Source organism: Gekko japonicus, unplaced genomic scaffold (genome assembly GCF_001447785.1).
Source record: "Gekko japonicus isolate JY-2015 unplaced genomic scaffold, Gekko_japonicus_V1.1 scaffold2114, whole genome shotgun sequence".
Taxonomy (NCBI): Eukaryota; Metazoa; Chordata; class Lepidosauria; order Squamata; family Gekkonidae; genus Gekko; species Gekko japonicus.
Genome location: NW_015162543.1, coordinates 183,734 through 200,152, shown reverse-complemented (window position 1 = coordinate 200,152; position 16,419 = coordinate 183,734). Strand labels below are relative to the sequence as shown.

The 16,419-nt window shown below is 45.1% G+C and overlaps 1 protein-coding gene across 1 annotated transcript in view; it reads right to left on the bottom strand.

The window, feature by feature from the left end:
• PRDM2 (PR domain containing 2, with ZNF domain) overlaps positions 1-16,419 on the bottom strand; it is a 64,954-nt gene that overhangs the window by 30,949 nt on the left and 17,586 nt on the right. The window contains 3 exon segments of the mRNA XM_015406335.1: positions 5,468-5,620; positions 10,227-10,330; positions 11,826-11,943. Of these exon segments, the coding sequence (XP_015261821.1) occupies positions 5,468-5,620; positions 10,227-10,330; positions 11,826-11,943 (375 nt within the window).

Genomic DNA, 16,419 nt, shown 5'->3' with positions numbered 1-16,419 from the left:
TAGCCGGGTTCAGACCCTCACACTGCCATGAAACTGATTTAATGCCAATCACCCTCTCAGCCTCACCGACCCTGCAGGCTAAGAAAGAGGACCCGAAGCTCCTTGGACGAAAGGCAGAATAAAAACCTGGTAAAACAGATTATGCTACACGCAAACCCGCAATCTCTCTGAATGATCACTGTTAAGCTTCTCAGCCCACCAGCCACAATACAGGGATAACAACGGTGGCTTAATCTTATACAGCTGTCATTTGCTGTTTATGACTCTGGCTGCAAAAACAGTAAGAAGTAATAAATAAAATATACAGCTGTCATGAAGATAGCAATGAATTTGTGAAACGTTTTAAACTCTGTAAACAATGTGCTCTGCAGATGGAAAAGGGGAGGACAAAGCATTTACTTACATCCAAATTATTTATTATTTACTTCAACTATACCCCACCTTCTTTCCCAACAGGGTCCCAAAGCAGTTTACATCATTCTCACCCCCTCTGTTTTATCCTCATGACAACTGCCCTGGGAGACAGGTTAGGCTAAGAGTGTGTGACTGGCCCAAGGTCACCCAGCAAGCTTCCATGGCAGAGTGGGGAATCGAAACTGGGTCTCCCAGATCCTAGTGCGATGCTCTATTCACTACACAACATTGGCATAAGGAACCTGAGATAAATTCATTTGAGATTTTTAACATGCCTCCTAAGTTTAGTGTAGTGGTTAAGTGCGCAGACTCTAATCTGGGAGAACCGGGTTTGATTCCTCACTTCTCCACTTGCAGCAGCTGGATGACCTTGGGCAAGCCATAGTTTTGTCAGAGTTGTTCTCTCAAGGACAGTTCTGGAAAGAGCTCTCAGCCCCACCTACCTCACAGGGTGTCTGTTGTGGGGAGGGGAAGGGAAAGGAGTTTGTAAACCGCTCTGAGTGAAGGGCGGGGTATAAATTCAATCTCCTCCTCCTCCTCCTCCTCCTCCCTTTCCCCCTCATCTCCTCCTCCTCCTCCTTCTTCTTACAACTATGAAAATATAGTTCTTTCACTAGCTAGAGAGAAGGCCAGACTGGAAAATGGTTGCATGGATGTCACAGGATTATGACATCACCATCAACGAACTAAGGGGAGAGGTTTTCAAAGAGAAGCAGAAACTCACTACCCTGAAAGCTCAACTAAGTCCCTTATGAATTTTAGACCTTATACCACCACATTTCAGACCCACCACTGATGCAGGCAGACAGTGAACATGACCAAGCGCATCACTCTACTTTGCCCAGCAACTCTTCAGTCCTGCCTCAGGGGAAGGCTGAGAACTGGGGCACAACGGTGGTCAGAGTGCTTGACTGGGAATGGGAATACTCAGGTTCAAATCTCCACCCAACCATGAGGTGAGCTCACAAGGTGAGCTTGGGGCAGCCAACCTTTCACAGTCTGATCTAGCTGATCCCAGTGGTGAACTATCTAGCAGAAGAAGAAGTGATTCCAAACAACTCTTATTACAAAGATCTGTTATATTTTTAATATAAGGGTTGAGAAAGTTGATTATTGCATAGCGTCAATATATGTTATGAATGTACTGTTGTATATATTGTTCAAAATAAAAAACACTTATTCAAAAAAAATAGTTTAATATTTTAATCTCAATGTTTTATATTTGTTATTTGTTTTTATGTTCTATGGGTGAGTGTTGACTTAAAAACCCCCTCTAACATATAAATAAATATTTTCTAATATTTTGAGGATAAAACAGAGGGAGGGAGAAACACATATGCCAAGATGAGCTGTGGGGAGGAAGGGTCGGATAAAAATGTGATAGAAAAGCCTCTTCTCTGCATAGATCCTCCTCCACCTGCGCACCAGAGTACACAAACTCAAAGCCTGGCTTTTGGTGGAAAGTGCCATCAAGTCGTAACTAACATATGGTGACCTGGTAGAAAGCCGGGGGTTGGTGGGTGGGGATCAATATAAGCCTCCTGCAACAATAGATATATACTTTGTTCTCCACCCCACCGTCTTTTTTGGCCTCCTTCAGATATTAGGCATAAGCTGCCTTACATCAAAAAGTGTTTGATATACATTAGTTTTCTGCCAAGTTCTGCAGCAAATATGGATTTTTCATTCATGCGGATTCCTTTCTTTCCCCATTTTCCCCTGCACATCTTCTGTTATTTGACAAAGGTTTGATTTTTTTTTTTAAGTTGCTGTTCATTTTACTTAATTGTAATCCACTCTAAAATAAGAGTCTCACATCTACATCATGTATGAGATCAGGCCTGGATTCAAGATAGACAGGTGTAAAGCAAGCCCGGTTCAGTGGCTAAAAAATGCTTTGTGCATGTAAGATCCCAGCTTCGTTCCCTGCTACTTTCACTTTAAAGGACCTCACTGAACGGGTGACAGGAAAAGACCCTTCTTGGCCTGGGATCCAGGAGAGTCACTGCAGATCATAGCGCACAATAAAACCAACAGTCCAGCTTGGTATGAAGCGTCTGTGACTGTATCAGCATATGCTCAGGTTTTGCATGGAATATCAAAGCCCAATCCCCAACCACTAGAAATCCCACCTGCTATTGCTTCAGAAATTTTGTTCAGCATTGCCTACAAACTTCTCATAAAATAAAATTGCATGCTGCTTTCCCATGCAGCCAAATGACAAAGAGAAAACCGTAACAGAAACAGAAAACCAACATATATAAGCCAATCACGAACAATCCTTCTAGAGGGCAACCTAAAAGACCAGACACAAAAGAAAGTTTTTTAGATTGCAAGCAAACAGGTACGATTCCTGAGTTTCAGAGGGAGGGTATTAAACAGCTTTGAGGCCACAGCAGTAAAGAGACCCTGCTTCCACTGGCAGTTCAAATCTTTGCCAAAGGGAAATCCACCAGCGCCCTGAGAATCTCTTTCACATTCCATATTGACCAACTGGTGAGTACATGAAGTTTGTTTCGTCCCAGCAAGCATCACTTCCCAATTATTTTCAGATGAGAAGCGAACCAGGGTTGCCACCACAGGCCCCCAAGACAACGAACCTCTCTGTTTCCCCCACACACTCATTCCAAGGGCACATCCATGCACCATTAGAACAGGTATGCCGCTATTACCCTCAGCAGCACCTTACCTGGGTCCTTGAGACCTGAGAGCAGCCCAGACTCCTGGAATACTGTGCCCATAGTCCCTACTGTCAGTGGCCTTGAAGGGGAGTCAACAGAATCTGGCCCTTCCAGGGCTTTCCTTAATAGACTCCCGCTCATTCTGTGCAGCTTGGGGATCCGAGAAGTCTCAGGCCAGAGAACCAGCTGCTGAAGGTTCGATTAAAATTGCTGCTAATTAATCCTGTAGGTTTAGTTGCTCTGGAAGGTAGGTGGGCTTCGTTCTGCGAATCTTCCTAGCTTTGGCAGTGGACCTTCAACAATTTCAAGGCAACCCCTAGGATGTGTAATCCAGCTCTACACTCAGTTGCAGGCCAATCAACCAAGCACTGAGAGGAACCCAAGGTTCTCTCTCCAGTAGAAAATATGTGGCCAATCCACAGAAAAATGAGAGATCAATCCCTTCTTCAAACTAGGACATAGACAGCTAAGGCCCAATATATGTCATGGTTCTGATTTCTGCACAGGTGTAGTGCCTCATTTTGTGTGAAACAGGCAACAAATATTCCTGAGGTTCTATTTATCTTTCCCTGCCTAAATTAAAGACAGAAATACCCTCTGTTGAGGTAGTGCAGGCCTCCACTTAACTAGAAAGTTATCCTAGCCGATGCAATGGCCAAAACCCCCCCAAAACCCACCCTTTTATCTTCAGGATATACTTGAGCCAGTAATTAGTACTGGGAAGGGGAGACAAATTTATTGTGAAACAAACACAAGCCACGGCAACCACAAAAGGGCAAAAATAGCTTTCAAATGACCTGGATAATTTTGGCCAAAACAACAATTTGTTAAATAAACCAATTCCCCCCCCCAAAAAAAACCCAAACAAGTGGTCTTCTGGCATACTGAAGGGATCAGAATGATCATTAGTGGTTAAGCCACATGATGCAGAGGGACATAACCACTACACTGGTGAAAGATCAATTAAAATGGATACTAATTACCACTGTAGGCATCTGAGACGATCCTGAAGAAACATGAGCTCATTTTGTAAGTCTTCCTGCCTTTGATTTAGTGGACATATGGAATTAAACAGCAGTCCTGGACCACTGATGCAATTGATCCTACCTGCCCTCTGACCAGGTAGCAAAGCCAGATATAAGAGGAGCTATGGGCAGGCAGCTGAAGTGGTAGAAAGCTCAGGCTAAGTACAACCTACTGTAGCTGAAAGCTCACTTGAAAGCCTACTCTGAGACAGTTAAGAGATTTCTTTCCCCAATTAACTCTATCCCCACAACACCTTCTAGCAGAGGATTCACAGATCATATAAGGGCTTTTTTATTCAAGCCCCGCCACTGGAGAGATGTCACTGACAGCTCATTGTGACAATTTCAGAAAGACGTTTTTGCAAAGCAAAAACAAATCACTTCTGTTTGTTTCGACAGTTCTAACAGCTCTTCAAAAGGATGAATTCACTTGTGTTCTGGATTACAAGCACCCTTGGAGAGTTGAAGCTTCCCTCATGATCACTTGATCCTTGCCCTTCCTGGCTGGCTGTTTCTACCTACCTGCAAGAAACAAGGCCCTCTGGTAACTGCTGTGTTAAATACAGTGTGAGCGGAGAGTGCAGTTCCTGTGGTATTAAAGGAGGCCAAAAACATCTCCCATCCTTAAGTGTGAGCTCTCAGGTTAGTACAGACCTTGGGGATTGTAGCACCACTTCCAACCTGCTGTTCTTGGGCACTGCACATTTCCTGGGCCTCTTAGAGGACACTGATTTTGCTACACCCATTTCCTTTCTAAGCATAAACCATGACAGAAAAAGCTTTAGCTTTCTAATGGATGAACTAAGACCGCCGAGTTTGAGGAGGAGAGCAGCTATGTCAGTTCCGAACTTCCCACAAAATCCTTTTAAACTGGAGCAACCAGGAGCACAATGTAAGCTAAGTGGTGACAGGTGGTATAGTGATGGGTGGTATATCTAAATGCGTGAGGAATGGGAATGCTGGCTTTGGATAGTACCACATTTACCCTAATGAAGAAGCCAGACAACTCTGTACCGTGCTACTTGATTTTCAAATGGCAACAGTACCAACTTTCTATCCATCCGCTTTGAGTGATAAGCCATCCCGACTTTCTTCTTAGAGCAGGATACTGAGACTGTCATCTAGAACTCCCACTAGGCAACTGCAGTGCACTTTTACACAGGCTGCTGTTGAAGATAGGCTTGGGAGCTTCATTTGCACAGACACCCAAGACTCAAGATTTCAAACATGAACTTTCACACCAGTTAGGTTGTTTCCCCCTTCCTGATCAAATCCAAAACAACTTTTTATGGCAAGCCAACAGGAAAGAACAGGAATTCAACAACCTGGACACAGAAGCATGGCTACCTTTAAGGTTTTGTAGTAAATGGTTCTGTTGATCTCCAAAGGGAAGAGATTCTGCTCCTTTCCGGAAAGCGCCCAGTTTACATACCGGAGCCAGTTTCCCTTCTTGGGATCTGTAGCATCAACACACATCCATCCCAAGTTTGGGTAGTAGACCTTGGAGGGTTGTGGGGAAGAGAAGAGAACCAAAGTTACTAATCACGAGAGAGTACAATATCTTGCTATAGTGTACAAGGTTATATTCACTTGAGTTATTTTGATGCGTCAACAGAAAAGAAAGCTTCTGCTTATGGAATACTGTACAGGACTAACAATACACAGGCCAGACTTCTTTGAGGTTCGGATGCGCTGAGTGCTAAATATAAGCTATTTAAATAAATCTTGCGTGTCCCAGAGCTTGCCATTTATATTTTTAAAATCCCACAGTACCGGTCCTGTCACTGTGTTTACCGCAGTCATTCGTCCCACATCAGCAGAAGGAACTTTCTTAGATTAACCTGCCCTTCCTCCAAGGAGCTCAGGGTGGTGCATATGGTCCACATTTATCTGAACTCCCACCATTTATCTGAACAATCACCCTGTGAGGTAGGTGGGGGGGGGAGAGAGAGAGAGAGAGAGAGAAACTGGCGGCCGCCCCAAGGTCACACAGTGGGATTTGTAGCAGAGTGTAGTCTTGACTTAAACCTCATAAACTAAACAAAAGGATATTTTTGTTGGGCTACCTAATTCTATTCATATTTTGTATGCTTACAACTTACTAAAAACCTTTTGGGAGAGGGGAAAGCAAAGTCTGAACATGTTTTTAAAATGCTATAATGCTATCGGAGGAAGGGAGCTTTGACTCTCGAAAGCTCATAGTCTGAAAATCTTGTCGGTCTCTAAGGTTCTACCAGACTCATATCTAGCTGTTCTGATGTAGATTTTTTAAAAGGCCCCCAACTGTGTATCCCATTGGGGGGGGGATGGTAACTGCAGGTGGCTGAGGCAAGGAAAATGGCTCCAAAGTGGGTGGGACCTTTAAAAATGTGAACCTTCTTCTCCATGTGGCATGAAAGCATGCTTTGAATGCAATCATTCCAAAAAGTTCGTATCAAGTCAGGTTTGGGAAACATCAGAGCAAGACAGGGGGGGGAAATAAGAGGGCAAGTTGGACACCAGCCAATAGTTGGCCAATTTGGCCGCGTCCAGAGAACGTAAAGAGATTTTTAAAAATCCCTTCATTTTGGATGCCAAAACAGAGTAAAAATCCCACATGGAAGCAACAACAGCTGAGCCCGTATGAATATTTTCTTGGAAGTAGCCCCTGACTTAGTTATTTATATTTATTTATTGATAAATTCAATTTATAGCCCACCCTCCCCGCAACGCGGGCTCAGGGTGGCTCACAAGTAGGCATAAGCCAACACATAAAACAAGTTAAAACCATATAAAATCATTACTACAATGTTACAACAAATTAAGTGCTCTAGATGTTCCAGACTGATCTTCCATAAAGATGACGTCACAAAGATGGTACATCCAATCAGTGCTATCAGTTCCACGTAATACTTCCCAGGGCCAGATAGTACTGGTGGTAACATAACGATGGTACAGTAGTGGTGGCTCCGTCTTACAGGCCCTGCGGAACTGCACAAGGTCCCGCAGGCCCAGATCTCCTCCGGGAGCTTGTTCCACCAGGTAGGAGCCGCCACCGAAAAGGCTCTGGCCCTGGTAGCAGCCAGCCTGGCCTCCTTGGGGCCTGGCATCAACAGGAGATGTTGTGTCCCTGACCGTAGTGCCCACAGGGGAACATATGGGGAAAGGCAGTCCCTTAGGTATGTTGGACCCCGGCCATATAGGGCTTTAAAGGTAAGAACCAGCACTTTGAAGCGAATCCGGTATGCAATCGGCAGTCAGTGCAGTACTTTCAGCACAGGATGGATGTGGTCCCGGTTAGAAAGACCCATCAAAAGCCTGGCCGCAGCATTCTGCACCAGCTGCAGCTTCCGGATTTGTGACAAAGGCAGCCCCATGTAGAGAGCGTTACAGTAGTTTAACCTCGGGGTGACTGTCGCATGGATTACTGTGGCCAAGTCACTGCGGTCGAGAAAGGAAACCAACTGCCGAGCCAGCCGAAGATGGAAAAAAGCTGACTTGGCAGTGGCTGCCACCTGGGCCTCCATAGTTAGCGAGGAGTCCAGGAGCACTCCTAAACTCCTAACCTCCGGCGCTGGCACCAAAGGCACCCCATCGAAGATCGGGAGAGGGAGCCCCAACCCCAGGCCACCCCGACTCAGGCCCAGGACCTCCGTCTTCGCCGGGTTTAGCTTCAGCCGGCTCAGTCGGAGCCAACCAGCCACGGCCTGCAATGCCCGGTGCAGATCCTCTGGACTGGAACCCGACTGGCCGCCCAACATCAGATAGAGCTGGGTGTCATCTGCATATTGATGACACCCAAGCCCATACCTCCGGGCAGTCTGGGCAAGGGAGCGCATGTAGATGCTGAACAACATCGGGGAAAGAACTGCCCCTTGAGGCACCCCACACTCAAGAGGGTATCTCTGGGACTGCTATTCCCCTATCACCACCCTTTGTCCCCGACCTCGGAGAAAAGAGGCAAGCCACTGAAGGGCGAGCCCCTGAATCCCCACGCTGGTGAGGTGGTGGGTCAGCAGCTGGTGGTCAACCATATCAAACGCGGCCGACAGATCTAACAACAACAGCGCCGCCACACCGCCTCGATCCAGATGCCTTCGGAGGTCATCAGTAAGAGCGACCAGTACTGTCTCTGTTCCATGCCCTGGGCGGAAGCCGGACTGGAAGGGATCTAGGACGGAAGCATCATCCAGAAAGGCCTGCAGCTGTACCACCACCGCCCTCTCAATAAGTTTGTCCAAATAGGGCAAGTTGGACACCAGCCGATAGTTGGCCAATTTGGCCGGGTCCAGAGAAGGTTTTTTTCAAGAGAGGGCGGACCATTGCATCCTTGAGTGCCCCCGGGAACCGTCCCTCCAAGAGGGACACGTTGATAATTTCCCTGAGAGCACCTCGCAACCCCTCGTGACCCGCTTTAATGAGCCAGGAGGGGCACGGATCAAGGTTGCATGTGGTTGGGCGCACCGATGCAAACAATCTGTCAACTTCCTCCAGGTTGATTCCTTAGCAGGATTAAATATTTGATTAAAAGATTTAACCACAGCATTGATTTGATTCAAACTTACAGTATTCAACAACAAGTTGGAGGCTTATGATACTTTAATACTTACACTAATTACCTAAACAAATTACTTATCATGAAGCAATGGAATTAATTTTTTTAAGAGAACCAATAGGGACTTTTATTGTCGATGACTGCTTCCATTTGAAGGTGCCTACGATGATACCAGGCAAGATCTGGTATGCTTCTAGGTGTGCCCCGGGTGGAGGGGCAGACATGCAGTCCTTACTCCTGACCTTCTTGCTAAGGAGGGACTTTAGAAAGGGGGACTTCTGCTCAACAACAGCCAGAGCTGACACCTAAAACAGAGGAGTATGCAAACAGCACTAGACTTCTGAAAAGCCTGACAAGCACCTTGCTTCAATGATCCCCATCTTCACTCTTGCTGCTGAGGATGGCAAGGACAAAACACCTCACATAGGTTAAGCAAAGCAGTGGAAAGCCAGGAAAGTCTCAGAGCAGGAGACCTGCTTGCCTCATGGTTTAACATGTTTCTCCCAATCACAATACAGAGAAACGTCAGTAGCTGAACAACCCCTACACCTAGCACCGGATAAATGTGCAGAGTGCAGAAAAGAAGGGTGGGTATGTCTTATTCCCCTTGAGCTCTAAAAGAGCCAGTTTGATGCAGGGGTTAAGTGTGCGGACTCTAATCTGGGAGAATCGGGTTTGATTCCCCACTCCACTTGCACCTGCTGGATTGACCTTGGGCAAGCCATAGTTCTGTCAGAGCTGTTCTCTCAAGGACAGTTCTGGAAACAGCTCTCTCAGCCCCACCTACCTCACAGGGTGTCTGTTGTGGGGAGGGGAAGGGAAAGGAGTTTGTAAGCCACTCTGAGACTGTGAGTGAAGGGTGGGGTATAAATCCAATCTCTTCTAACTGAGCGAGAGGATAGCCCACCTCTCTGTAACAGGTGCATGTGTTGTGTTTGTACTGTTCCACGGGCTACTACACTACTACTAGGGAGTTGATTCCCACCCCCAATAGTTTTTTTTCACCCATGGAAACCTTTATGGGATTGGCATTACACAGATAAGACACAGAACCTTGCAGCATTAGCATGTTGATTAGGCTTACAAAACACTTTTTAAAAATAAGTGTGCCTGATGTTTTAGGATCACAGATGGTTTTTAAAAATACCTCCCGTTTTATTTTTGTGCATCTGCAAAACTTGCTACACAACTGGAGCGACCCCAGTGTTATGTGAACCACTGCTCATCATTCTTTCAGAGCAATGCGTCTGATGCGCCTGCAGCTAATTACAATATTACTGCAACAGCTTTGCCATTCCAAAAGTAGCACACAGCCTTGTTCTGGAGCTCTGAATGAAGCAGGGTTATTTCCAGTGACAAACGTTCCCAGCTAATGATGATGTATTTTCATACTGCTTCACATGTTTTATGATTTTATGTATACATTTTACGGTTATTGAAAGCTGTTCTAGGGGCTCTTTGGGAGCCAGAAAGTAGGACAAAATACAAATGACTCAAATCAGCATTTACACAGAATGAAGCATTCCCGCATACAGCTTCCTCGCTGGAAACACCCTTTTCATCAGTTCTTACCTCCCACATGTACACATTGCTCTTAACTTGAGATCTTTTCTTCTTGTCACCAACAAAAGGTCCAAACTTTCTGCCTTTGAAAATTGGCTTTGTTGCCCAGACACCTGAAGGTCAAACCAAAAACTCCAATTAGCCTCCGCAAACCCAGGCGGTTTTCACACTTCAAGACTTTGCAGAGATGAGCACAGGTGGCGTTAGGCATGTAAGAAATAAGTGCTGTCTCGACACAGCTGAGTTATGGTCACCCTGTAGGGCTTTCAAGGCAAGAGACATTCAGAAGCGGTTCGCCAGTGTCTGCCTCTGGGTGGCAACCCTGGATTTCCTTGGAGTTTTAGTCAGGGTGCTCCACATGCCCCAGGAAGCTTCCCATTCAGGCACTGTCAAGACACAGACCCGCTTAGCCTCAGCAGTGTTGCTGTATCATGCACCCTCAGCCCAGATCTTGGGACTCATTGTGCCCTGTTACTCTCTCTGGTTTAAGGTAATGTAAGGAAGAACAGGAGAAAGGGTAAACGTCATTTTGTCTGCGACATGGAGTTGAGAACAGAAGCACGCACTTGGAAATGAACTTCCACTTTTGACATAACTGAGAAGCAACATTTATAAGAAGAAAACATTTAGAAGGCTTGTTGGGTGAGTGTGTTTGAATCAGAAGACGCCACGAACCACAAATATAGCGCGGCTCCTTAAGCTGAACACTCAGTAAAAGCTGCCTAAATAGACTAGAGGGATGCTACTGAGGAGTTGAATTGCCTCTGCCAGCTTCTGAAAACACGGGACTGGATCAAAATCTTGAAAAGTCCAGAGCAACGTGTTTCTGGCTCACTTCGGGGTCAAACCTCTCCCCATCTTGTCCCACCTGGGTCTCCATGGGTTATGTGCTATCGCCCTCTAACCAACTGCAAGAAACTTTCTACGTGGCTTGTTGCCTAGAATGCTTTCCCCACCTCCGGGGAGGATATGTCTTTCAAGATGCAAGTTGCTTAGGTGCCAGGAATGGGTTTGAAAGTTTACAGCTATGCATATTTGTTTGTGTGTTCCTCTTTAAATGAAATGCAGAACTAGATTCAGAACAGCTTTCCAACTTCCCCACACGGGTAGCTTTGCCAAAAGCACAGCACACTACCAGGTAACTCTGTGCCTCATTCACCTGCTCAGATCTCAGTGAAATGTACTGTTACATAAACCATCGTGACCAGGGTTTTGACTGCCATGTGCAACAGTCAGCTGAGCTAAATGTAGCTGGATCTGGTCAGTGCTATTGAACCTAGATCAAGGGTAGACAACATTTGGCCTGAATAAGATACTACATTTCAATAAATGCCCTCTCAACTTTCCCTCAAAGCCTTCAGAGGAAGAAGATTCTGCAAGTTCTCTCAGGATGAGGAACTGCTTCCCAACTTACCTGCATCTGTCTTCTTACAGTTCTCTTTCACCAGTTCTTGTCTTAAGGGACAGAGAGTTTCCCCCTCTTGCTTTTCTGAATCTAAAGAGTCCTCAAAATATATTTCCTCTATTCACTGTCCTCAATCCCCGTCACCTCAACATATCCAGTCCCACGAACCTCTCCGCACACCAGTTGCTTTTAGATATGCTTACCGAGCCGTGTCTTGTCAACAGCAGAGGGAAGAAGCTTCACTTCCTCAGGAAGTCCTTTGAGCACGTGATCAGGTACATCAGCCAACGTCTCAACTGATAGTGCAGGCTCTGTTGAGATCTACAAACAAACAAAAAAGAATTATTGACGAGAGCTCATGCACCTGCAACAGAATTCAGTGATCCATGCACATGACATGAAAATCCCAAAATAACATAAAAGCAAGCAGCCATCATTGGCATTTCAAGCTCACATAAACACTCATTGTTATTAAAAACTTCTGAATTTGAAGTCTGCATGAAATTATTACACACAGCTTATATATGATAACCCTCAAAATATTCACAGTCTACTTGGGGAACTTGTTCCAAACAGATGTTATGACAGTCACTAAGACAAATGGGTTTAATCCTATCACTGTTAAAAGTAAACTGACTCCTGCATGGACAATGTAAGCTACACGCTGGGGCCATCTATAGACATGGCAGATCTCTCTGCTTACTTGGGGGATTCCTCAGGTAGGCAGAAAAATATGTCAGTACATTAACCAAAAGAGGGAAGGAAAATAGGGATGGGCTGTTGAGAGGAGCTGTCAGAGGGGAAAAGAGGTTGGTGAGGACATAGGTTTTGAGGGGGGACGTAGAGAATCCTAGAGGGAAAGATTCTGAGGGATGCAATTTCCAAACTGTTTACCCTCCCTAAGATTTTCCATGTTCTCCCAGTTAGTTCTATAGGAGTTTTGTCCGTCAAGACTAGCTTCCATTTTCAAAGGCAAGTATGGACACAAAGAGGAGGATATCCCCATTGTTTAAGTATCTATCCCTCATTATGGTGTGCTTGCTTTCCAGTTCTTGTCCCCTTTGCTAACAAGGATCCTGCGACAAAAGGATTATGACGGGTCCACATCATGGTTTTATTCTAGGTTTTCCATAACCTCAGCCTCTGTAGCAGTTGTGCATATTCTGACACATACCCCTCCGTTACTTTTTATTCCCTCTGCATGATTCTGCTCTTTCACTGTCAGCATTTAGACTCCAAGCTCCTTTGGCAGGGACCCATCATATACTGAATGCACACCCCTAGTGCGTTCTGTAGGGAATTCTGACGGGGGGAGGAACCGGAAAGCATCCTAACTGAACATCACATAAGGGGCAACACTGTCTTTTCTCACCCAGCAAGCCTTTTACAGAAAGGCTAAGCTGCCAAAACACTAACTTGGATGGCCCAGGCTAACCTGATCTCATCAGACCTCGGAAACTAAGCAGGATCAGCCCTGGTTAGTATTTGTAAGGGAGACCACCAAGGAAGTCCAGGGTTGCTATGCAGAGGCAATGGCAAACGACCTCTGAATGTCTCTTGCCTCGAAAACTCTATGGGGTTACCATAACGTGGCTGTGACTTCAAGGCACTTTCCACCACCAAGCAGCGAAAAACAAAACAAAACACTACAGTTAGCATGAGCTACCTTAGAACCACTGCTCTCCAAAATAGCAATGTATTGCCAGTTTGATTGTGGCCCAAGGAAAGCTATTTTCCAACTGGATGGACACCAAAATAGTTTCACAATAGCCTTCTTCTAGATTTGTAGGCCGAAACCTCAGCTGTTATGACAGGGAAGGTGGCCAAGGAATGGATTGTAGCTCTCTTGGGAGTCCTGTCAGTGTGAGTTAGACAGGCCGGGCCACCAGCAGTCAAGACTGATATGGCTTTTGTAGGTAATTCTGCATTAAAAATGTTTTTGAGAACATAAGTCAATCTACATCTATAATTAGAAAACACTGTTCTTTTTTTAAAAGCACACCATGTTACTAACTCATCTCATCATGTATGTTTATTTTTTTCCCAATAAACAAATATAATTAAGCTGAAATATCCAATTAGGGAAACAAAGTCAATAAAACACACTCAAATGCAGTTCACTGTCAGACTCAAAGCTTAACATAGAAACTGTTTGTACTGAAACACTGGTAAATATTTCAAGATGGGATAACTCAGTAACAAACCCTTCCCTCCCACTGTTTTGAGACTGGGGTACAGGGACAAACTAAGGAAGCAAGAATGTGCCCATTTTGAGACACCCAAAGAACTGTGCACAACATGCCAGTGTAGTCTGCTAACTTACTTTTTAAAAGTTTGAGTCCAGTGGCACCTTTAAGACCAACAAAGTTTTATTCAAGGTATAAGCTTTTGTATGCACAAAATACCTTGAATAAAACTTTGTTGGTCTTAAAGGTGCCACTGGACTCAAACTTCGTCCTTCTGCTTCAGACCAACATGGCTGCCCACCTGATTCTATTTCAAAAGAGTTGAACTCACAGCTGCACAATTTGATTGGTATTGAATCCATTCATTAGGTCTCTCCCCAACTTTACTGAGCAGTGCATTCTCAGAAAAGAAATTCTGTCACACATTATCACAGGCACCTCTCAACAGCCTTGCTCTCTGGAGCCAGTGTACTTTGCCCACCAGGAATTAACAAATTGGGGATCTGTAAGGAATCAAAACTGGGGGAGGCAGAGATTACAATTTGGACCCCCCACAAAAAAAGAGTCCCCTTCTAGAGTTCTCAAAACTGTCAGGGACCGATTTCTCCCCTTCCAATTTCCTGCCTTCACTCAATACTCAGCTGTTTTTAACATTCCGGACCTCTTGAAGCATTTTCAGTCCTCATTGGCTGTGTGTTTTCTCCATTTCTCTTTTGGTGTACAAAGTCCTCTATTTTTCTGCATAGCTGTGGAGTCCCCCAAGTCCCCCCATCAGAGACCCATCAAGATTTTATTCACTCATTTTTTTGAGGACAGGGCAGCTCCTGAGCTTGGGGGTATGCATGTGTCAAACGTATAACGATCTGTCCCAAATGAGGTAGATGTTATTTATGCATTCTGGATGGATATATGGAGTCATTTTCCACAACAGAAAACCAGTTCTAATCAATCTGCAGCAATAACAAAAGAATTCCAGAAAATTCAGATTGCTGTATAGAGCACGTCATGGCTGAAAAGCATGCAGAGATATGATCAGAATTCTCAGGCCAGGCTTGAGTGTGTGGAAGAAGTTAACTTTTGCAGAGTTCTTATAACAGGAAAACACAGATTCTTCCTTGCCCTTGGTGAAGCACTCTTCACACAGCTGCATTATTACAACAGCCATTTCAACCGGCAGCCTAAAGCAAGGGGGCCAAGAAGCAGATGCTGGACCCTGCCCAGGGTTTTCACTCTCAGCCAGAAACATCACTTGAGCAAGCCTTGCTGCAAAGAATGGGGCTTGTGAAAGTGCAGAGGCGGAAGGTCCCATTCATTTCAGCATTGCTTACACAGAAGACGATCCCAGGGAATTAAGCTTGGCATTTCAGCCCACATTAACACCACTTACAAACATATCATATGCTAGGAATAAACGGTAAAGGTTTCCCTTGCTTGGAAGTCAGTCGAATCCAACTCTAGGGATGCAGTGCTCATCTCCGTTTCCAAGCCGAAGAGTCAGTGCTGTCCAAAGACGTTTCCATGGCCATGTGGCCAGCATGACTAGACGCCAAGGCGCACGGAAAGCTGTTACCTTCCCACCGAAGTGGTACCTATTTATCTACTTGCAATTTCTTGCTTTCAAACTGCTAGGTTGGCAGGAGCTGGGGCCAGAGACGGGAGCTCACTCTGTCACCCGGCACTCAGGTCTCAAACTGTCGAACTACCAACCTTTCCAGTCTGCAGTTCAGCGTCTTAACCATGCTAACTTAACTTATGCTAGGAATACCCTCCAGAAAAAAAATACTTGGGGGGGGGGGGAAGCCCACTGACATACTCTGGAGAACTAATACATACAGTAAGCAAGAAGGTAAACAACTTCTGCTGTGAGATAAAATACAGAGATTATTTTAAAAGCCGATGAGGAAAGACACTTGCAGAGTACAATAGCTAGATTCAAGTCCGGTAGCACCTTACAGATCAACAACATTCCTGGGGTCTAAACTTTTGAGAGTCAAAGTTCCCTTTGTCAGATTGTAGTGTACAATGCCTGCCATCATCCTGGATGCGAAGAAAACAGCTTGATGTCCCAGAGCTTTCCCTTCCAAACAAAAGAACAACATATATTGCTTTGCATTTTAAATGTTAAACTCTGATTGTATGTATTACAAATGATGTTACCCACCCAAATAAATACACAATCACTCCAACTGTTTAGACAATATTAGGCAACTGTGGGCATAGCCTAATACAACCTCCTGTAAATACTCATTGAGGGGCTTCCTTGGATGTCCTTTCTGTGATAATAGCAATGGCCAACCAACTAATCAGAACAAATTGTGGGAAGCCTATTCCAGCAACTCAACTGTCGCTTTGGCCGAGCGTCTTCTAGGTCTGTCTCGCGTTGAGTATATACCTGCTCTCCCACATCCCATCCCAATCTTTGAATGCTGTTTTCTGCATCTTTTTAAAGAAAACCAAAAAATGTATGCCAATGTTGCTAGAAGAGGTGAGCTACACACATTCCTATCTGAATGTTCAGAAATGGAAGTTATAATTACAGACTGACCATTCTGCAGGAGTCTGCAGAGTCAGGTGCCAGCATGCCAGGGGCAAAGCATCCCCAGTCTTCTGT